The sequence below is a fragment of the Zootoca vivipara genome, chromosome 4 (assembly GCF_963506605.1).
Source record: "Zootoca vivipara chromosome 4, rZooViv1.1, whole genome shotgun sequence".
Classification (NCBI taxonomy): Eukaryota; Metazoa; Chordata; class Lepidosauria; order Squamata; family Lacertidae; genus Zootoca; species Zootoca vivipara.
In genome coordinates this window covers 100,796,817-100,820,462 of record NC_083279.1, presented here as the reverse complement: position 1 = coordinate 100,820,462, position 23,646 = coordinate 100,796,817, and the positions used below count along the sequence as shown (strand labels likewise).

The following is a 23,646-nucleotide window of genomic DNA, read 5'->3' as shown; positions in this document are numbered from 1 at the left end:
ACTTTACAGAATCTGTCAAATCATGTCAGAATAAGAATTTTATGACGTCTTAGATTCACTCCACCAAAAGCTCTTGGCGTGCCATGTCATCCATCCCTGGGTATAACGACAGCCTTGTGAGCCACCAAACCTTTGTCCTGATTGGCATCCCTGGGATGCAGGAGAAGAACTCTTGGATGGCCTTCCCACTGTTTGTGCTCTACGCCCTGACTCTGCTTGGGAACATCACAATCCTCTACGTCATCAAGATTGACCAAAGCCTCCATGAGCCCATGTACTTCTTCCTTTGCATGCTTGCCTGCTCGGATCTGGGCCTCTGCATCTCCACCATGCCAACCATGCTGGGGGTCTATTGGTTTGACTCGAGAGAAATCCCACTCAATGGCTGCATCAGCCAGCTGTTCTTTATCCACGTATTTCAAGAGATGGACTCTGGCATTCTTGTGGCAATGGCTTATGACCGGTTCATTGCCATCCGTGATCCACTGAGATACAAATCACTTCTTCCAAATACAGTCACTGCAAAAATAGGTATAGCTATCTTCTGCAGAGGTTTCTGTGTCTGCTTCCCTTGTCCATTTCTTATTAAACGGCTCCCTTTCTGCCGATCTAATGTGCTTTCTCATTCATACTGCCTCCACCCAGACACAATGAAGTTAGCCTGTTCTGGCACAAAAGTCAACATTTTGTATGGTTTGGTAATGGTCATGTTTACTTTGGGGTTGGATGTTGTGATCATTCTCATATCCTATATCCTGATCCTGAAGACTGTTTTGAGCATTGCGTCCCACCAAGAGCGCCTCAAGGCTCTCAACACCTGCGTCTCCCACATTTGTGCCATCTTGATCTTCTACGTCCCAATGATTGGCGTCACTGTGGTACATCGATTTGGGAAGCACCTTTCCCCCATTGTCCACATGCTGATGGCCAACATATACATAGCGGTCCCACCACTTCTTAATCCTGTTGTGTACAGTGTGAAGACCCAGCAAATTCGGCAGAGGATTTACAAAACTCTCCGTTTAAAAAAACCAGGGGCTGATATCTTTATCAAATGACAATTCTGTGTCGAAGGGAAGAGAAATTGGTTTGCAAGGAAACGCAAAGCCTGAAGAAGCAACAGGACACAAAAACGAAACACTTTTATCCAGTTCAATCCTTAAAAGGATAAAATATATATAGAAATTTTAGTTTCACTGTTAAAAAATATTGTTCTTCAGTCTTTAGATTTCAAAGGTTTTTTAAAGAAAGCATTCCAGTGACAGAGATGGGTGAAACAAGGGTGCTTCCAAACAGACGCAAACCAATTTTTATGCTCACCCAACTTCCCCCAAGTGGTTTGAAGTTCCAAGATTGCAGGTCCCTTGGAGTCATTTGGAAGGAGTTTTCTGGAAACCTATCTGCATAGCCTCTTCTGCCAGATCATTCCTCATTTGGCTCCCAGGTCTTCTCTTGAATGTGTGGAATTTCAAACGGTCTCACCTGCAGGCTGATAACAGCTCCCCTCTCTTGCTTCCGCTCCTGTGACCGCTGGTCAAGCTTCAAGGCTCCTTGCATCAATGCCTCCAATGAACTGGGGGGGGGGAATCCATTCATGCCTATTTATCCACCAGGGTTTCACTCAGCCCTGCACGGTAAATCGCCACCAAGTCTTCCTGATTCCACACTAACTCCTCCAACAGCAAACTGAACTCTGTACTATATACTGTACTCCATTACTGAGTTAGACCCCTGCTTCAGCTTCAAAAAATTTTTTGTACATGCAGATTTCCGCTTTGGTTCCTGGAATATGGACTCAAGATGAGCCATAAAACTGTCCAATCTCAACAAACAAGGGTGCTGGTTAATCAGTAAGGGGATCACCCATTGCCTGGCAACTCCTTCCAGAAGATTAATTACAAAAAACACACATTCCAGGTCTGTCTAGAAATAATCTTGTCTAACCTTGGAAAACATTTACACATTTGCTTTAAACACAAGGAACTGTGGGGGAATGGGGGGGGGTTCCTCACTGAACACCTCTGAGCTTCTGCCCCCAGTCTTCCGAGTTCTGTATTTTGATTATTTATTGCGCTAGTTAATTGTTTTACGTGTCCTCTTAACAATAAATTTTGTTGTAATAGCCAATGAAATAATTCTCCCCGGTTATCAGTACCGGCAGGCTGCTCCTGCACCTTCTCTCATGATTTATGACTTAGCCAGCAATTAAAGTTGACTTGGGACAATCCGTCAGGCTGCTGTCAGCAACACCCGGCTGTTGCCCAGGAAAGTATAAAGACAAGGGAAGTATTTACAGAGAGAGGTTATACAACCCAGCCTCTTGGATAATGGCGTTGTCCTGGGTGAATCTCTCCACACACACCCGTCTCTCCCACTTGCCCATTAGTCACTTCTACGGGTGCTGCTACATGCCCTCTGCCTTTGAGCTCTTTGCTCTCTTACTTTCAGGGCTCACTGGGTTCTGGGAGATGGAGGGTCTGGAATGCTTTCTAATGATGTGTCAGTCAGGTGTTGCACTGGCTCTCCCATGATCTCCCAACTTTCCCTCTCATCTGCCTCTGAGCTGCAACCTACCTCGAGCCCCTATTGTCAATCGATGCTGCGGGGGGGGGGGGTCTCCACCATTCCTCCTCTGCCCAGCCCCTGACATCATCCTGGGGAAAAGTGACATGTGGGGTGCCACAGGTTTCTGTTCGGGGCTTGTTGTTGTTCAACATAGAATCATAGAGTTGGAAGAGACCACAAGGGCCATCCAGTCCAACCCCCTGCCAAGCAGGAAACACCATCAAAGCAGCTGATTTGCCCCCTGTGCTGTGACCCCCTCCTCTCAGCTGAGCAGGTGTCATGGGGGGCCTCAGAGGGGCTGATAAGGGGCTCCCAGGTAGGACTGCTGGAGTCAGAATGGGAGAGGCTTCAAGGTGCCACACAGGACTCTTAGCAAGCCCCCCCCCCCCAAGAAAAAAACCTGTGATAATCTTCTAGCTGGTTTTCTTTCCCCTTCCTGTTCCTTGAATTCCCACAGAGAGAAAAAGGGGAGACAAGTGACAACAGGAGCCTCCTCCTTGCCAAGCCATTCCCATGGGAGAGAGTTGCTGGAGGCAGGGGTGGGACCTGTTGGCCGTGAATATTTTGATTTGCTAAGCAGATGAGATAGGCAGAAGCATCTCAGCCAGTGGAAATTCAGCCATATTGACTATGGGTTGTAGACTCTCCATCTTTGGCGGTCTTCACATACCCGTCAACTGTCCTGCTTTGAGCTGGATGTCCTGGAATGACAAAAGCCACTCTGGCTTCCGATTGGCTCCCAGGATGTCCTTTTCTGGCTCCCGTGAAAGTGTGACCCCAAAAGACGCCCATTTTGTGGAGTCCTTGCTCTCGCGTGAGTTACGTGACTCATTCAGGAGTGTGGCCCCAAAAGTCGCGCGTCCCAATTTCCCTCTGCAAAATGTTGGAGGGTGTGCAGAGCTTGGGTGGACAACTCTCTTATTCTATGGCTGTGGGTGACAGGAGAAAGACTGGACTATGTCCTTCCCTTGGATGAATCACCCCACCCCCCTTGTGGCCTTAAAACAGGTGAGCAGAGAGTCTCCCCTCAATTTGTAAAAGGAGTGCTGCATTATTAGTGCAGGAATGTTCAGGGAGGCAGGAGAGGATATGTTGTTTAATTATTTCCTTCCCAACTTGTGTTAAGAAGTCCTACAATTTAGCAGAGTAACATTCCCCTTTTTAAACTTGAGCAGCGGATAACGTCTTTGTCAGGCTTGTTTAAGCCTCTAAAATAAGTTTCCTGGAAATTCTCCTTTTATTCCCTCATGAAAAGAATAGACACGACAGTCTTGTATAAAAGTATATAAAATAGTTTACTCACATTCTGTTCACAAATGGATCCCAGAAAGCAGACTTAAGTTACAAAATATATACACCTGGACTCTAGTCCGTAACGGGATAATGCCTTTGTCCTCTCTTGGCTGGAGATGTTGCTTCAAGGAATGGAGTCAGAGAGAGAGATGACTGCCTCCTTTGTGCCATTTTGTTACCTGCACAGGAGAGGCCACGCCCACCTCTGGTCACATGCAGAGGAAGTCTGTCCCAGCCCAGGAGGCAACAGGAAATTCCGACTGGCTGCTCCAGACATCCCCTTTTTATGTCCAGTCTAGGAATGTTGTATTTGACTGCTCTGTGTTTCACACCCCACAATTAGGCTGTATCCCAGTATGCTTTTGATTATGCTTTGATTATGTTTTTATCATTGTAGCAATCCCACTCCTGAGGTACAGGGGCACCTCTACTTACAAACTTAATCTGTTCCGAATGCAACATCACAGAAGATGTTCCTCTCAAATCAGACCCCCTTCTCCCTCCCTCCAAACTTCTCCTCATCCCCATCTTCTTCTCCCAACCTTCCCTCTCCCCCATCTCAAAATCCAGCCCTTTCTAAAAATCCCCTCAGAAACGGCTCCCTTTATTTTCCCTCCAAAAGTGCTGGCTCCACCCCCCTCCGGGTAGCCAATCAGAGAGAGGCTCCCGCCCTCTGGTGGAATTGTGAGGCACTGCACCCCGGACTCTGCTCTGGCTCTCCTGTCCGTCACAGCAGCCAGCTGCCCCGGTCGCCATCTCCCCACCACTTGAGCCGTCCTCCATTGTCTCCAGAGACAGACGGATGAGGAGAGAGCCATTCAGGGGCCACAGGAAAAGGGACGTGGGGACTTACAGAGGCAAACTGGAGCAAGGCAGCATCGCTGAAATGATGCCTACCACACCCCCAAAGATTGAGGGTTGGGGGTCTCTCTCTCTCTTCTTCCTTCTCAACATAGCTGCCAAACCTCCCGTTTTTTGCTGCAAATTCTCTTATTTCAGAGCTGTTTCCCGCTGCTATCCTGGACTGTTAGTTTTACCGTAGACTGTCCCCAGGACAGGTGAGGCTGCTGCTGATCCCTTATTTTCAAATAGGAAAGTTGACAGCTATGCTTCTCAATATCAGTTATTTCTACCTAAGAAATTGGGGGAAAGCAGCAAGTCGGTGCAGGTTTTTTGGGGGGTTGAGATCCGTAAGCTGAGTGTGGTACCATTTCACAGCAATAAATATGACACATTTTTATAGAAAAGTGAACTCATATTTGAAACAGTGCAGACGCAGTCAAGAAGGATTTTTCTAGAGTGTTTTATTCAGCCTCACCTGAATAAACGCATGACGCAGGTGGCTAGATATTCTGATTCAATTCATATGACCCAAGCATCGCAACAATAATTGATTCTACATAGAGCAAGCCATCTTGGGAAGTGTGTGTGTGTAAGGAAGAGGTCTTGTTTTTAGAGAACAAAAATGAGGTTTTGTTTTTACACAGCAAAGGACATGCTCACTGGAGTTTGGAGAGAGACGTGGGTGGTGCTGTGGGTTAAATCACAGAGCCTAGAGCTCTTGAACCTCTCTCCAGGTGTTGATCAGAATTGCACACATAGCACCGCTTTGCTGCAAAGGCATGCACAGTGTTTTCAGCTTCTTCTGCACCCCCACTCCTGGGCACTGGGCAACCCCCCCCCCTCACAGCTTTTCCTTTCTCTCTCAACCTCCCGTTCATCCTGTAATCTGCCCGTACATATTCAATATCAATCTGGTCTGCAGGCTTCCAAAGTAAGAGAAAGGGTCTCATAGCTGGGGTCTAAAGAACTCAGCAAAATGTAAACTTTCTGCTGCTCTGTGAAGGGAATCTGTAGTTGCCTCAAGCGGTTGAATAACAACAACATCTGGGATATATGCTGTTTTACACAGCCACCCGGTTGCAAACGTAAATCAAACTCCATTCCTTAGTTATGACAGGTGTTTCAATGAAATACTTTTGACACAGCCCAGCTTCCTTCACGGCTTCATACTTTGGTCCGTGAGCGAGGGGCCACTTTTCCTAGCTTCCCCTCTCTCTTAGCAATCCCACTCCTGAGGTATTTTCCTTTGTATGCCAGACCCAGGAGATCCTCTCAGCCTTTGCCACGGACTCGGGGATCTCCTTTTCCTAGAAGATCTTCCCCCTCCTGACTGGATGGAGACCCCAGAAGGAGAAGAGCGTCTTCCCACAGCTTCTCCCTTCAGATTAACCGTCGGAATACTCTTTCCTCAACATGGTCTTCCTATCTCAGCTATGAATGTTACTACAGGATTACCGTAGCTGGCTGACTTCATGGAATTAAAACCTTGCTCCTTCAAAGTATGAGCGTTCAAAACTGTGATAAAAAGGAAAGACGAACAAAAGGAGAAACGTCTTGTGGTTCTCAAAGGACAAGAGGACACCAGGTGGACAATAAAGGAGAAAGAAAATAAAATAATTTTTTCCTGCTCCAGAGGGTAGGACACAAATCAATGGCTTCAAGTTAAAAAAGAAGACTCTGACTAAACATGCAGAATAACTTTTTGACAGCAAGAGCTCTTAGTGGATTGGACTCCCTTGGAAGTGCTGGAACTTCCATCTATTGAGGTTTTCAAGTGAAGTTGGATGGCCAACTGCATCACACGGGGTGGACTAGATGACACCAGGGATCACTTTCAGCTACACAATTCTACGATTTCGTGATTCTCCCCTGTATCAAATCTTTGATGGGAAGTGAGACTGACACTCTTACTGAAGCTCTTTCCACATTCCAAGCAATTATATGGTTTCTCCCGTGTGTGAATTCTCTCTGATGCTTAGTGAGATGTGAGCTCATACTGAAGCTTTCCCCACATTTCACACACTGATAGGGTTTCTCCCCTGTATGAATTCTGTGATGGGAAGTGAGTGAGGAGCTCTTACTGAAGCTCTTTCCACATTCCACACACTGATAGGGTTTCTCCCCTGTATGAATTCTGTGATGGGAAGTGAGAGAGGAGCTCGTACTGAAGCTCCTTCCACATTCCACACACTTATAGGGTTTCTCCCCTGTATGAATTCTCTGATGCTTAGTGAGAACAGAGCTAAAACTGAAGCTCTTTCCACATTCCACACACTGGTAGGGCTTATCCCCTGTATGAATTCTCTGATGCTTAGTAAGATCGGAGCTTGTACTGAAGCTCTTTCCACATTCCAGACACTGATAGGGTTTCTCCCCTGTATGAATTCTGTGATGGGAAGTGAGAGAGGATCTATGACTGAAGCTCTTTCCACATTCCACACACTGATAGGGTTTCTCCCCAGTATGAATTCTCTGATGCTTTATGAGATCGGAGCTATCAGCGAAGCTCTTTCCACATTCCACACACTGATAGGGTTTCTCCCCTGTATGAATTCTCTGATGCTTAGTGAGATCGGAGCTCATACTGAAGCTCTTTCCACATTCCACACACTGGTAGGGCTTATCCCCTGTATGAATTCTTTGATGGGACATGAGATAGGAGCTCCGACTGAAGTTCTTTCCACATTCCACACACTGATAGGGTTTCTCCCCTGTATTAATTATTTGATTGGAAGTGAGGAAGTCGCTGCGACTGAATCTCTTTCCACATTCGAAGCATTGATATGGTTTCTCCCCTGTGTGAATTCTCTGTTGGGTATTGAGATGGGAGCTCTTACTGAAGCTCTTTCCACATTCCACACACTGATAGGGTTTCTCCCCTATGTGAATTCTTTGATGGGAAGCGGAATGGGAGCTCTGACTGCAGCTCTTTCCACACTCCAAATTTTTACAGATTTTGTCATGGTCATCCTTGTTCATGATTTCCAATTCTTCACTCTCTGCAATGGAGAAAAAAGTGATTAGAAGCTCAGGAACAAATGAACCCCCCAATTATGGAATAAAGCTCATTAAATTTGTTGTAGAGGTAGAACTGAAGGCAATTGGCTGTGTGTTCGTTACCTTTGTTATTTGTAATAAATGAATGTATTCATTACTGAATTCTAATGGATTAATGAATGTTGCTTTGTTTGATGTAAGTTATTCATTTTAATTTTTTTGTACTTTTTACGTTGGATTAGATTGTTATTGTTACTGTTTTCATGTTTATACAGTAACACCTTGGGTTATGTAAACTTCATCTTATGAAAGCGGCAAATCCAGAAGTATCGGACCAAGTTTCGCTGCATATTGGACCAGGTTTCGCCGTGTGCATGCGCAGAAACCGGGTTGAGAAAACCTCAGGATTTAGCCGGACCTCTGGAACGGATCCCGCTCGCAACCAGAGGTACCACTGTATATGTGTTGGAATCTTCCCAGATTGCCTGGGGCAACCCAGCCAGGTGGCCAGGGTATAAATAAAAAAATATTATTATTATTACTATTATTATCACTGCTACTACTACCTGAGATTCAATAAGCCTGGCTCTTCTCTGGGATGGATTTTGTTTGGCCCAGTCATGGCCTCCCCTCCATCTCCAATGTCAGGCGTCTCTTTGGTCAACCCAAGACTGACAGGAGCAAAAACAAAAACAAAAAACCTGACAGAAGCTACTTATCTTTCCTAACAACTCTGAAGCTGACATTTAAGATGACATGAGCAGTTCAGACGACCAAGCATATCATGGTATAAAAAGGCAGAACTGGAGGAAGATTGTTCACAGAAAAAAACTGTACAGTGGTACCTCGCAAGATGAAATTAATTCGTTCTACGAGTCGTTTCATATTGCGAAAATTTCGTCTTGCGAAGTGCGGTTTTCCATAGGAATGCATTGAAAGTTAATTATTGCGTTCCTATTGATCTTGCCTCCACACACACCCACTCTTGAGTTCTAGCCTGCGCTGCAGGACAACCAAAAAATCCCCCCTGAAGCACCCCCTGAGGGGGCTGATCCCGGCCACTTCTCATCTGATCAGCTGAGAAGCAGTCCGAGATCAGCCCCCTCAGCGCCGCCGCCTCCGTGCGCTTGCTGCAACGGCAGTGCGTGGCAGCGGATCCCCGAGCGCAGAACGGCATGGTCGTCTTGCGAAGCACGGACATATATAACTTCCTCCTGCAATGCAAAACTATTTCGTCTTGCAAGTTTTTTGTTGCGTGAGGCGTTCGTCTTGCGGGGTATTACTGTAATTTACTGTTTATTGTGGGGGTGTTAGGTTCCCAGGTGTTGTAGGGGGCACTGTTGAGGTCTGTGAAAATATCTGAGGTTCGTTACATAGAGGTATTTTTTGAATTTCCAGGCAGATATGACCACCCCACAGGGAGCCTTACCAAGAGAGGCCACGATCCCACAATTCTCCTCCATGACGTCCTTATGCAGAGCTCTCTGGTCAGGATCCAGCAACGCCCACTCCTCGTCCGTGAAACGAACAGCGACATCTTCAAAGCACAGTGGACCCTGAAAGAAAAAGGGAAATGTCCTCCTCTGAGACAGCAGAAATATGATCTACTACACAATGCTCTGTTGTTTCCTTCCTGTAAATTGTTGTTGCGTTGTTTCAATAGGATTGCTTTGCTGCACATTTTAATTATGGATGATTCTTTTCTTCTGCATTTTAATTTTGGGTACCTATTTTAATGCTGTAATTATTCTGTGTTTTGACTATGAGTATTTGTCATTGTGCAAATACGGTAGGTTTTCAAGTCATTCTGCCTACGCAAGCATTCCAGTTTGCCTGATGGAAGGATCCACTTTCTCCTCTACTCATGTCCTGTTCTGGGGAGTTCCCTCCCAATGCCCTAGAGTCAAATTCAAGGGGTCCATGGGGGCATGGAGAGGGGAAGGAGTGGGGGGCAGTACCCATTTTGCAGCAGACGGGCTGGTTAGGTGAATCTAGGCCACTATTTGTTCCCATTTGTCCACTGCTTAGAAACCAATTTTAGCATTCAGTGTTCAATCTAGAAATAATATAAGCCTATTTTGGATGGCCAACTGTCTTGTATGATCTAGCAGAGATTTCTGCAATGCAGGGGGTCTCCTGGCTCTGAGAGACAAGCCGGGAGGGTGGCTTCTGGCAAAAGGAGAGGGAGCGACCGGTGGCTCCTCCTTCTCTTGACTCACCTCAGCCTCTCCACATCCCTCCTTCCACTCATCTTCCTCTTCTGCCTCTGATTCTGGACTGCATTCTGCCACAGAGTCTCCCAGCTCACTAAGCCCTGTTAGCCCTTCAGCTTTTGACACCTCCTCTTCCAAAGCTTCTGCTTCTTCCCACTCTGATCGCCCATCCTTCTTCTTCCTTCACTTCTTGGCCTCTAAGACGTCTTCCCTTCCCGGTTCCCCATCTGCCTCCTCCCACCATTCCTCTGTGCCCAACCAGTCCATGACATTGCTCCATCCCTCGGCCTCTGTCCCCACAAGGCAGCTTCTCCTGACCTGATCTGGTTCCACAGCCACTGCTTCCCTTCTGCCGCCATGAATAGACCGATCAGGAGGTCTTGCCGGCATCATTCTGTCACCTGCAAAAGAAAAAAGGTAAGCAGGATTTCAGGAGTCCCTGCTTCTCTCACAGGTGAAACAGGGCATCTCTAACTACAGGTGGGCCTTTGAGAAAGCCTGACCTGCTGAGAACATTTGGATGTTTGTGCCCATTTCACATGTTAGTTGTGCAGAAATACATCTCCCCTCCTCTGGACCCTTGGTCCCAACAAGATGAAATGTACCCTCAGATGAGTTGGAAAAGCAACAGAATGAGACAATACGGAGAAAAACCACTTTCCTCCTTACCCAGTGGCCTCTCTCTGGTGTCCAACGGAGGCCTCTCTGCCTCACAGGAATCCAGGTCTATTTCTGCAAAATGATCCTTTTCCTGAAAAAGAAACAAGGATTCAAAACAGAGAATGGGGAGAAAGATAAGAAAGAGAATGACAAAGACAGAAGCTTTAAAGGTGTTAGATCTAATTCCATGGATGCCTTCCCAGAAATAGGATGGGCCATCAGTAAAGCATTATGGGATGTTCTCCATCCTGCATCAAACCGAAGCATGGGCCATAAGTAGAGCATTATGGGATGCAGGGGTGTTCCCAGGATCAAAACTGGGGGGGGGGGGCTGCTAGTGGAGAAGGCGTGCAGGGACATGCAGCCCACTCAGCATTCCCAGCTCCAATCCTGGGCATGCAGGGGAAAGAAACAAAACCGAACGCGGTACAGCCTCGCTTGCCATCGGCCCGTCCTCCTCGCTTGCTCTCAGGCGGCTTAAGAAGGGTGGGCGGCTGGCTGGATGGCTGGCGCGCCCGGCCAAGCGGGTCCTTTTCAGTGCCAGAATGGCTCCCCAGAGACGCGGGCGAAGGCGGCCTTTTAGCAGCTGAGGGAAAAGCCCCTGAGAGGCAGCATCTCCGACTCTTGAGCTCCCTCATTTCCCCTCGCCTTGTGGGCTTCCCAGCTGCCTCACGCCAGAGGAGATGTTTTGTTTTGGAGGGTGGGGGCTAAAAGGGGCGGGAAAAGAGGGGAGCCAATTTTGTTTCATTTCATCACTTTCTTGCTTCTAGGTGGAGCACTGCCCCCCCCTCGCTGGGTACGCCCATGATGGGAAGTTCTCTGTTCTGTTTGGAGCCCCTTGGGAGTATCTAGAGGAAAGTCTCTCTCACCTGCTTTCTCTCCTCTGCCTGACTCAGGAGGAAACCTTCGGCCAGGGCCACCGCCTGCGAACTGGTCTCCGCTCCGCATTCTCTCACCCAGCTCTCCATCTCCGGGGGGAGGATAGCCAGGAACTGCTCCAAGATCACCAGGTCCAGCATCTCAGCTTTCGTGTGCCTTTCTGGCTTCAGCCACTGGTGGCAAAAGTGGTAGAGTCGGCTGCAAACCTCTCGGGGTCCTTTGGCCTCCTGGCAGCAGAACTGCCTCAACTGCTGGCTCTGCCCCTCTGAGCAGAGGGTGTCCTCACCCAGGATCTTCTGCACAGAGTTTTCCCAGAATCCCCCACTGCTCCCAGTTTGGATGGCATGGCCTCTTCCTGCTCCAAGGCCAACTAGGTCTTGTTCATCCATCTGTGGTCTCAGGAAGCCTCTGAGAGATCAGAAGGTACCCTTTGGTCTTCTGCCAAGTTCTGCCTGTGATGAGAGGTGCTAGGAAATCATACAAAGCAAATACTTTTTTTGTTTCAGAATTTTTAGTTCAGGGGAATAAAATGGTTTTCTGAACAAGCATGGATGAGTCTTGCTAGGAACCAGGGCTAGACTGGACCACAGCCCAAACCATGAAATATTTTCTTTAAAAAGGAGGAGTACTTCGGTCATTAGAACTGACTGAAAAGGGAGTGATTAGTATCTTGTGAAAAATGGATGCTTGGCTCTAGTGGGGGCCGTCACCCGGGGGTCCTCAGGAGTTGCATCCCCCCCCCACTCCCCTTCTTCTGTCTCTTTTTATTGCACTTGGACTCTCTGCCGCTCCCAAGTCAGAATCCTGGGGTGGAGTCACTTTTTCTTTGCTCTGAGGGCCAGGTATGCATTTGGCCAACCCCCTGAGGTCCAAGTGGGTGGGTCCAAAGACATCTCCCTTGAAATTTAGGCCGGCAATTTTATTATTATTATTATCATCATCATCATCATCATCATCATCATCATCATTATTAACACAGCCATGGATGCCAAGGTCTCTGGAGGCTCAGTGAGTAGCAGCACCCATTTCCGGCTCGGCTGGTTTTCCAGCAACAATCCCTTTGGGACAGAGAGGATGTGGTCCTGGGATGCCATGCTCTGGGTGCGAGGGGATTGCTGCAGTGGCCTCCGTGTGGAGCTGCCCTTGGAGACGACTGGGAAACTGGTTTGCAATGCAGCAGCCAAACTATGGGCTGGGATCCCTTCGTCCCTCCCTGTGGGTTTCTTGGGGGGCGGCTAGGCTAGTCCACCTCCTCGTCCATCTTTGGAAAACCATTTGCACATGTTTCCTCTGTTGTGCAATGACGCTGAGCGACGTCACACAGAGTTAAAGTCCCAGGGACTCCTTTGTTTGAAGAAGGGAGATTTGGTGGGAGTTTGGGATCCTCTGATCTCCAGGAAGGAGAGCCTTGCAGACGTCGCCCCCCCCCCTCCCTGGCAGGACCCTCTCCTTCCTGACCTCCAGGACTTGGTTTCCCCCCCCCAGGCCCCCTCACCTGCTGCAGCCCCCCTGGGACCCCCCCCCGTCTCCCCACTGCACCCTCTGGGGAGGAGAGAGGGAGAGAGGGAGAGAGGGAGAGGGGGAGAGGGAGAGAGGGAGAGGGAGAGGGAGAGGGAGAGGGAGAGGGAGGGGGAGAGAGAGAGAGAGAGAGAGAGAGAGACAGACAGACAGACAGACAGACAGACAGACAGACAGACAGACAGACAGACAGACAGACTCACCAGATCCCAGGAAGGAGGGGACAGCGATGCAGCCCTTGCAGGAGAGACACCGAAGCAGGAAAGGACGGGGGAGGGAGGGGCCTTTGCTCTGGAGGACCTGCCCCCCCTTGCTTCTTTTCCTCTCTAGGAAGGCAGCTCGGTTCCCTTTAACCCTTGCAAGGCCTAGCTCGTCCAGCTGTCCCCTCTGCGTTTATCTCTCGCTCGAGCATTGCATACTTCCAGAGATGCTTTTTGGGGGACGCCTCCTGCTTCCCTTTCCTTCTGAAGTTTCCCCATAGGCTAACATTGGGCCAATATCAGATACATTGTATCCTCTTGGAATCGACACTTTCGCTGTTCTCTCCTCAGGGGGTCCCCCGCTTCTTCTGCAAACGGAGCCGAGCTCCTTTTCTGACAGTTGCAATGCTTGCCTTCGCCTGTTCATGGCGCTCTCTTAACGCGGAGGGGGCTGTTTTGCAGTGTCCCGGTGCGGGGAACCGTCTGAAGCATATACAGCTACGCCGTAGTGCAAAGATTCCTCCGCCCCCCCCGTTTCCCAGAGTTGTCTTATGCCACGACGTCCCACCTCCTAATATATCCTGCGTTTTAAAGCCCTTAGGTAAAGGGGCCCCTGACCATCAGGTCCAGTCGTGTCCGACTCTGGGGTTGCGGCGCTCATCTCGCTCTATAGGCAGGATTTGTTGGGCTTCAGATTAATGAGCTGACAAGGGTATGATTTGTCAGCAATAAATATGATTTGTTCTTATCTGTGAGTGAAGTCACATTTGAAACAACACAGAAGCAGTCAAGGGGAATTTCCTAGGAAGTCTTTTATTAAGTCTCACCCGCAATCATGTGTGCTGAACACACAGAAACACAAACATAATGTGAAATTACTGGGAGTTACAGTCTCCAAATAACACTCCACACATGCAAGCAAATTAATGAAATAGTACACATGATTTCCCCACTTCCTTTTTTAAAAAAATCATTGCTTTGATTTTTCTTCATGGTATAGAAGATAAATTTTCAGAAAGCAATGGTTACAACAGTAAACAACAAATAACTTGTCCTGATTGAATTGCAGACTTTCATCCTGCCATGTATTAAAGTTTCATTTGATTACTCTAAAAGATGATGCCACCTTTTCCCATGAGTGCTGGGTGGATTCCTGCAACAGTCTTAACTATTTATGTATTCAATAAACATTGGCCATGTGTTATAAAAGGAAATATGGATTGTGTTCCCCCACCTTCTTCATTTTCCCTGGCAAACAAAATTTAAGATACTAAAATCATGGTGCCCAGAATTGAACATACTGTAGTATTCTAGGTGGGGCCTGACCAATGCAGAATACAGTGGTCAGATTCTCCCTTCTGCCACACTGGCCTCTGTTCCCAATTTGGTAATAATTAATAATAATAATAATAATAATAATAATAATAATAATAATACTCCGCCCATCTGGCTGGGTTTCCTCAGCCACTCTGCGTGGCTTCCAAAAAATTATTAAAATACAATAGTCCATCAAATATTAAAAGCTTCCCTAAACAGGGCTGCCTTCAGATGTCTTCTAAAAGTCTGGTAGTTGTTTTTTTTTCTTTGACATCTGGTGGGAGGGCATTCCACAGGGCGGGTGCTGCTACCAAGAAGGCCCTCTTCCTAGTTCCCTGTAACCTCACTTCTTGCAGAAAGGGAATAGCCACAAGGCCCTCAGCCCCTTGTAAAGTCATGTTGGTGTGGATGTTAAAATCCTCCAGAACAACAAAACTAGTTGTCTCTGTCAGGAAAAGGTCCTACTCACAAGAAGACAAGGAGACCCCTGGCAGAGACACACACCCGACTGGCATGTTCCCTGTTTCCTGGGCGCACGTTCAGCAGCTTCCGAGCCTTCCTCAGCCCCCGGACTTCCAGTGATTGATGCGGGAGTACATCAACACACTCTTAGCATCTGCAGATACTTGCATAGTTGCGTAACAGACCACAGCAACTGGGCATTCTGGCTAAGCTAGTTTATTTACACATAAACAGACACGGAGCACGGAACATGGCTCCCTCTCTCTCTAGCATCATCCAGCAGAGAAAAGAACATTAGTTCCACCTCAGGAACAAGAAAGACAAACATCCTGTCTACGTCACTTCCACTCTGTGGAATGAAAACACATACAGTCATATGATACACAATAAACCTATGACTGCACACAGGGAATGACTCTCCCAACAGTCTCCAGGGGAACATCTGCCACAATCTGAAGCAGCTCGGGCAGGGAATCCTTGGTGCAGCGGGGAGGTCGGTTCACCAGAAGTAATCCTGTACTGCCCCTATTGCCCAACTTCCAGAACATGCACTCAGAGAACTGGGTCTTCCCAATAGGACGCCTGGTGCAAACTAAGGACTTCCTAAAAATCACTGTAAACCCCCCCCCCCCGCCTGCTCACATGACCCGAGTTGCTGTGTGCTAGAGACAGACCCATCTGCTTCATCCAACTGAGTCTCCGTTACACACGCCAGGTCAAGTTCTCCATCCACGATCAAGTCATGGATGGCAGTGGTCTTATTCATCATTGACCTGGCATTGCACAGCAGTACCTTCAGGTCGTGTGGGTATCCCTTGCTGATTCCAATATCCTTCCGGTCAAGACCAGACCCGGAGGCAGGGATAGTCCGCAAACAACGACTAAATCTGCCTCCTCAGTAATGACATGGTCTGCCCTTAGTGTAACTCCTCCTCCTACCCGTGATCACTGAGATCGGGTGTCCCAGTGCATGCCTCCCTGTGGAACCTGCCCCAGCCATTCTGTTGGATGGGACCCACTCCCAGGCAGCCCTGACCCCTCCCCTTAAAAACAAAACAAAAACCTATACAAAAACCCCCAATAAAACAATAAAAACCAAATACAAGTTACAAAAATACCAAAATTAAACAAATTCCAACCCCAACTAAACATCCATCCTGCCCACCAATGCCAAAAAGAATTTAAAAAGGTAAAAGAGCAATTTTGAAAATATTTTAGGAAAGAAAACTGTGCTGTTCTGAGTTCTCCTGGGCAACAACAGCAGCAGCAGCAGCTGTCCTTAAGAGGCCTCTCAGGTCCTGTCCTGGACCAGATGGAGAGAGGCAGGGATGGGACCTGCAGGCGATCACAGCAGGGGATGCCTGAAAATGTGATGAGCAGTTCCTTCATCCAAGTCATTTATAAAGACGTTGAACAACAACGGGCCCAGGACAGAACCCTGAAGCACCCCTCTTGTCACTTTCCCCCAGGATGATGAGGAACCATGAAGGAGTCCTCTTTGGGTTCGGTCAGTCAATACTAGCTAACAGTTACCTCATTCAGCCCACATTTTACCACCTTCTTCACATAAATATCACATTGGAATTTGCCAAAAGCCATACTGAAATCAAGATGCACTATTTCCACAGCAGTCCCCTGATCAATGAAGTTTGTAACTCCATCCAAAGGAAAAGAAAAGAAAAAGAGAGGTTTTTCTGGCATGACGTGTTTTTGAGAAAGCCATGCTTACATCCTGTATGTTTATGTTGTGAAATCCTCAAATGAAGGGCACATAAATTTTAAAAATGATAATATATAAGGATATTGACAAGGGGGAACAGGTGCAAAGGAAGGTGATTTATGTATTTATTTAATTTGAATACCACCCGACCCAGTGGTGCCGACTTGAATATAATATTGGTGGGGGGCAAGGTAAGGCCCGCTTTGCACAATCAATCACATGATGCATGCACACCATTGGAATGGCGATTCCTATCAACTGGGGGGTGGCCCCTCAAATATCTTATTGGGGGGCAAAGACACATTGGCCTCTAAGAAGTTGTCCCAGAAACTCCAGAGGGTGCAGAATGCTGTGGTGAGGCTCCTCACGGGGTCCCTGCCATGGGACCACATTCATCTAGTGCTTTACCAGCTGCACTGGCTCCCGGTGGAGTACAGGGTCAGGTTTAAGGTGCTGGTTTTGACCTTTAAAGCCCTTTCCGGCCTAGGACCCTCATACCTACAGGACCGCCTCTCCTGGTATGGCCCGCAGATGACCTTAAGGTCCATAAATAGCAACACTGTAGAGGTCCCGCACCCTAAGGAAGTCAGATTAGCCTCAACCAGGGCCAGGGCCTTTTCAACACTGGCTCCGGCCTGGTGGAACGCTCTGTTTCATGAGACCAGGGGCCTGCGGGATCTGATTTCTTTCCACAGGGCCTGTAAGACAGAGTTGTTCCACCTGGCCTTTGGCCTAGAATCAGCCTGATCCCCTTCCCCTCTTTCCTTTTCCTTCTGTGATTGAACCCTATTTGCGGACTTCCCAGACTTTTTTCTGGCCCATGTAGGACCAGTATGGATAGTTGGCATTGGTGAAGATTTGACGTTTTCTCCCCCCCAAAACAGTGTTTGATCTGGGTTTCCACTAAAATGAGGCTGCTTTTTATGTTATATTTAAATCCTGTTTTTAAGTTGTATTTTGATCAATTGTTTTTATACCTGGTGTTAGCCGCCCTGAGCCCGGTCTTGGCCAGGGAGGGTGGTGGGGTATAAATAAATATTATTATTATTATTATTATTATTATTATTATTTATTATTATTTTATTTGGCTCCTATTCCCTACACCCACAGGTCTCAAGATGGTTACAACATAAACGCACAATATAAAAACCCAAAATACTCATATGTAACCCCCATCCCCACCACATTTTAAAAGGGCATTAGATGTCAATCAGCCAAAGGCCTGGTTAAAAAGATGCAGATTTGCCTGGCTCCTAATGCTATATAAGGAAGGGTTTCGCCTCTGTATGAATTCTTTGATGGAAAGTGAGATAGGAGCTCGTACTGAAGCTCTTCCCACATTCCACACACTGATAGGGTTTCTCCCCTGTATGAATTATTTGGTGAGAAGTGAGATGGGAGCTCTTCCTGAAGCTCTTTCCACATTCCAAGCACTTATAAGGTTTCTCCCCTGTATGAATTCTTTGATGGGAAGTGAGATAGGAGCTCAAACTGAAGCTCTTTCCACATTCCAAACATTGATAGGGTTTCTGGCCTGTATGAATTCTTTGGTGGGAAGTGAGATCGGTGCTCCAACTGAAGCTCTTTCCACATTCCATGCACTGATAGGGTTTCTCCCCTGTATGAATTCTTTGATGAGAAGTGAGAGAGGAGCCCTGACTGAAGCTCTTTCCACATTCCAGACACTGATAGGGTTTCTCCCCTGTATGAATTCTTTGATGGGAAGTGAGATAGGAGCTCAAACTGAAGCTCTTTCCACATTCCAAACATTGATAGGGTTTCTCGCCTGTATGAATTCTTTGATGGGAAGTGAGATGGCCACGCTGACTAAAACTCTTTCCACATTCCATGCATTGATAGGGTTTCTCCCCTGTATGAATTCTTTGATGGGAAGTGAGAGAGAAGCTGTTACTGAAGCTCTTTCCACATTCCACACACTGATAGGGTTTTTCCCCTGTATGAATTCTTTGATGGGAAGTGAGAAGGGAGCTCGTATTGAAGCTCTTTCCACATTCCGCACACTGATAGGGTTTCTCGCCAGTATGAATTCTTTCATGGGATGTGAGATGGCCACTCTGACTAAATCTCCTTCCACATTCCCTGCACTGATAGGGTTTCTCCCCTGTATGAATTCTTTGATGGGAAGTGAGAGAGGAGCTGTTACTGAAGCTCTTTTCACATACCAAGCAATTATATGGTTTCTCTCTTGTATGAATTCTTTGATGGGAAGTGAGATGGGTGCTCTGACTGAAGCTGTTTCCACATTCCAAGCACTTATATGGTTTCTTCCCAATGAGATTTCTTTGATGGGAAGAGGAATGGAAACTTTTTCCACATTCAATATATTTATACTGCTTCTGCACTGTGGGAATTTTGTCATGGCCACCCTTGTTCTTGATTTCCAGTTCATCACTATCTGCAATGAAGAGAGAAATGGATTAGAGCCTCAGGGAGAAATTAATGAAGAATACTTGTTAAGACTGGTCATAGAGGAATAACACAAGTGGGTTAGATGGATGGTTTTACTGAAGGGTTGGGTGTATTAATTAACGGGGATCAACTGACAGCCTTGGGAAGAAGCCTGGCTCTTCTCTCAAATAGATTTTGTTTGGCTCCATCATGGCATCCCTAATGTCAGTCTTCTCTTTCATCAACCAAGGACTGACAGGAGCAAAAACAAAGACAGAAAACCTGACAGAAGCTACTTCAACTTCCCTAACAACTCTGAAGTTTCCCGATAAAATGGTCTGGGTAGTTCAGACCAGGCTGATCATTAATTAATAAGCTGCAAATGGAAGAAGAACATTCACAGAAAAAACAGTAATTTACTGTTCAAGGTTTATTGTGGGAATATTGTAATCCCAGTTGTTGTATAGGGCGCTGTTGAGTTCTGTGAAAATATATGAGGTTCATAGCAGAGAGCTGTTTTGAATTTTAAAACAGATATTATGATCCCATAGGGAGCTGTCAGGGATGCTTTCACTCTAACAGAAAACGAGAAATCCAGATAGGAAGGAGTACAAGCAATACAAGTACGTGGGGCTACCTTTGAAGGTGACCAGGAAATTACAACTAATCCAGAATGCGGCAGATAGACTGGTGACTGGGAGCAGCCACCAAGACCATATAACACTGGTCCTGAAAGACCTACAGTACATTGGCTCCCAGTATGTTCCAGGCATTCATCAATCACGTGCTGGCAGTGTTATTAGACAATACAGTTCTGTGTTATCTCAATGACGACTTGATTTATTCAGAGAACCCAGAGGAGCACGTGGAGCATGTGATGGAGGTGCTGTGCAGACTGAGGGCACACAGCCTCTATGTGAAGTTGGAAAAGAGCCAGTTTCATATCAAGGAAGTGGAATTTTTGGGATATCGCATCTCTCCTGATGGGGTGTACATGGACCCGGCCAAGGTGCAGGTGGTGCTAGAGTGGCAGAAGCCAAAGACCAAGAAAGATTTGCAGAGGTTCTTGGGCTTCGCTAATTATTACCGCAAGTTCATGCCCGGCTATTCGCAACTCACAACTCCTCTTACGGACTGTCTTAGGTGGACGGCAGAGGTCCAAGATGCATTTGAGAGGCTCAAGGAGATGTTTGCCACAGAAGAGTATCTGCACCACGCAGACCCACACTGACGCACGCTGACCAGTGGTGGTGGAAACGGATGCATCAGAAAGAGCCATAGGCGTGGTGTTACTGCAAGAGGACAGCCAGGGTGATCTGAGGCTGTGTGCCTTCCACTCCAGGAAGCTGAACGCTTCGGAATAGAACTACACCATTTGGGAGATAGAACTGCTTGCCATAAAAGAGGCTCTAGGAGTTTGGAGACACTTCCTTGAAGGGGCACAACACCAAGTGGAGGTGTGCACAGACCAAAAGAACTTAGAATACTGGCAAATGGCGAGACACCTAAACCAGAAGCAAATCAGGTGGCCACAGTTTTTTGTTCAGTTCAACTTCCGAATCCGATACATGCCAGGGTACCAGATCCAGAGGGCAGATGCCTCATCCCGGAAGCCAGACTATCTGGAGGGGGAGTCAAATACCCGACCGAGACATATTCTGAAACCGGAGCAATTACAACTGCCCACAATGCCAATGGTAGAAACGGCAGACTTCGAAAGACAGACAGCAACGGATGGCTTCGTGCAAAGCAAGTTTGAGGCGATACAGAGGGGGGAGGATGCCACTGAGGGTTTCACCAAGAGAGAAGCCTTGCTGTTCAAGGGAGAGGCGATTTACATTCCAGAAGGGGAGCTGTGCACCAGAGTGCTACAGCAGTGTCACAACAATCCCACAGCAGGTCATTTGGGACATTACAAGACTCTGTAATTTGAAGAGACAATTTTGTTGGCCAAAGATATGAGAAGAGACGAGAGAGTATGTGAGAGCATGTAAGACCTGTCAACGGGCCAAAACACCCCTGGAAGCGCCAGTGGGATTGCTACAGCCACTGCTTGACACCACAAGGACCATGGGAAGCAGTCGCGAAGGACTTCATCACAGATCTTCCGGCCTCGCAGAAACAGACTATAAATGGGTAGTAGTAGACTTGTTCATGAAAATGGCACATTTTGTGCCCTGCCAGAAACTGTCATCGGCACAAGAAACAGCCAGGATGTTTGTGGACCATGTTTATAAACTGCACGGATTACCTCTGAAGGTAATCTCTGATAGGGGGACACAATTTACCTCCCAATTTTGGAGGAGACTAATGCACTTGTTGGACGTAGAGGTGTGCCTGACATCGTTGCAGCAGTACCTTTGTGAACTACCAGCAAGGTGGACAAGTTGAGCCTGGCAGAGTTCACTTACAACAATGCTGTACATGTGCCTACACAACAGACTCCATTTGTTGCCAACCACAGACGACACCCGAGGGCATTTCCCAATCTGTGGAGTAACCTGTCAGTACCGGCAGCAAAGCAATTCGTGGAAGAAATGCAGGACTCGAACTGCTATGGGGAAAACTAGACGCGGCTAAGACCATGTACAAGAAGGGTGCTGATGAGCATAGGCAGCAGGGCAAGGAGATTAAAGTGGGAGATCAGGTATGGTTGTCAGCGAAAGATTTGCCCATGAAGTGGAGGTGCAGGAAACTGGAACCACAGAGGTTAGGGCCTTTTGAAGTAGTAGAACAGATTAACCCTGTATCATTCAGGCTTAAGTTGCCTAACTCCATGAAAATCCATCCCGTTTTCCACAGGGCACTCCTATCACCATTCGTTCCGGCACACCAGTACCAGAAACCTAGGCAGGCACCGCCTCCTCCTGTCCTGGTTGATGACCAAGAGGAGTATGAGGTTGCGGAGATACTGGATTCTAGGTTTCAAAGAAGGAAGTTACAGTATTTAGTTTCCTGAAGGGCTACACGGCTGAGGAAAATTCATGGGAGAAAAGTGAGGATGTGCATGCCCCCGACTTGCAGAGACAGTTCCACCACCATTGCCCACACAAGCCCAAACCTAGAGGGTGGAGGAAGGAGGCAGACCTCAGTGAGGAAGAGGAAAAAGCAGAAGAGACTGAGGGATGGTGGAGACTGGTCTCGAGAGAGCCCTCCATGGCAGGCAGCAAGGCCACAGAGGAGGGGGGGGCTTGGAGAGGGGGGGTGTCAGGTACGCTTTTGCTCTGACAGAAAGCAAGAAATCCGGAGAGGAGGGAGTGCAAACTGGGGGGGAGCAGGAACTGGAGTCCTTTGCCTAGTCAGGAAGAGACAAGCTCTGGAAAGCAGCCTGTGGAATGTCAAAACAACACAGAGCAAGCCACAGGAGGAGGGGAACCGTTAGAATCCACTCCAGACAAAGGGGGCCTGACAGAATCAGACTTCCCCAAGACTAGAAGAAAGAATAAGGTATTAGCTATGCACAGGACCAGAAACAGGGGGACTCAGAGGTGGAATTTAGGTTGCCTGGGAAAACAACGGAAGTTCAATGCAGCAACTGTCTCTGATAGTGATTGATTTGTTACAGAAGCTGGGCTACCAAGCTAAGTTATTGCTTAATAAATCAGATGGTAAAACAGCTTCCAGCCTGCCGCGTCTTGTGTGGGAGAGCCTTGCCAGACCTGACAGGAGCCTTACCAAGAGAGGCCACGATCCCACGATTCTCCTCCATGACATCCTTATGCAGAGCTCTCTGGTCAGGATCCAGCAACGCCCACTCCTCGTCCGTGAAATGAACAGCAACATTTTCAAAGCACACTGGACCCTAAAAGAAACCACCACTCCTTGAGCTATGACATCGTTCCAGCCCTTGGCTTTTGTCCCCACAAGGCAGCTTCCCCATACCTGATCTGGATCCACAGTCGTTGCTTCCATTCTGTCGCCATGTAAAGATGGATGAAGAAGTCTAGCCAGTATCACTGTGTCACCTGCAAGAGGAAAAAGGTAAGGGGGAGGCCCAGAGTGCCTGCTTCTCTCACAGGTGAATCAGTGCATCTCAAACTACAGAGAAAGTCTTGTCTGCTGAGTGTATTTGGATGTTTGGGCGCATTTCAGATGTTAATTGTGAAGAAAAATATTTCCCGATCTAACAGATCTCTATTCTTTAACAAAATCCAATCCCTTAAGAAACAACGGCAAGTTAGACCTGGAAGGGTATGATAACAGATTTGGATGGCACTCTTATTTATGGTATGAGAAGGTAAAAATGCAGACTGAATTCCCGAACCACATTATAAGAAAGTCAATTCATGAGGTATGGAATAGATATAAAAGTCTATTAGAACGTAAAACTCTGTGGTGGCTCCTGCCATTGGAAGTGATTGTGGTTAAAAAATTAAATATAGAAGAAAAATGAGCCACCTACAGAGATGGAGTGAAGGAAACCAGTTGAAATTAAAAACGTTTGAGGAAACAAAAGAATTAATGAGGGAATGGTTGCATTATCGTCAGATAAATGAAGTGTTTAAAGAGGATACAGAGAAAAATGGTTTTGAAACAACAAGATCTAGATTTGAGATAGATTTATTGAATA

The 23,646-nt window shown here is 47.2% G+C and overlaps 3 protein-coding genes across 4 annotated transcripts in view; 1 reads left to right on the top strand and 2 right to left on the bottom strand.

Annotated features, from left to right (window-relative positions):
• The first annotated feature begins 83 nt into the window (after positions 1 to 83).
• LOC118085027 (olfactory receptor 51H1-like) lies at positions 84 to 1,058 on the top strand. Its single transcript, XM_035115283.2, has one exon. The coding sequence runs from the start codon at positions 84 to 86 to the stop codon at positions 1,056 to 1,058; it is 975 nt and encodes a 324-aa protein (XP_034971174.2).
• Positions 1,059 to 3,359: 2,301 nt separating this feature from the next.
• Positions 3,360 to 10,746, bottom strand: LOC132592066 (zinc finger protein OZF-like). Its single transcript, XM_060274151.1, is given in 5 exon segments — positions 3,360 to 6,667; positions 6,670 to 7,700; positions 9,128 to 9,254; positions 10,230 to 10,312; positions 10,581 to 10,746. Coding segments are annotated over 4 exon segments (1,365 nt in total). The 5' UTR covers positions 10,305 to 10,312; positions 10,581 to 10,746; the 3' UTR covers positions 3,360 to 6,535.
• Positions 10,747 to 14,598: 3,852 nt separating this feature from the next.
• Positions 14,599 to 23,646, bottom strand: part of LOC118085582 (zinc finger protein 883-like) — a 198,628-nt gene continuing 189,580 nt past the window's right edge. Inside the window, exons 3-5 of one of the 2 annotated variants that reach the window (XM_060274116.1) lie at positions 22,959 to 23,041; positions 22,752 to 22,878; positions 14,599 to 19,083 (exon numbers count right to left, since the gene is read on the bottom strand). In XM_060274116.1, the coding sequence (XP_060130099.1) occupies positions 17,927 to 19,083; positions 22,752 to 22,878; positions 22,959 to 23,041 (1,367 nt within the window). In that variant the 3' untranslated portion in view covers positions 14,599 to 17,926. The remainder of the gene's footprint in view (positions 19,084 to 22,751; positions 22,879 to 22,958; positions 23,042 to 23,646) is intronic. The other variant, XM_060274120.1, reaches the window with a different exon arrangement.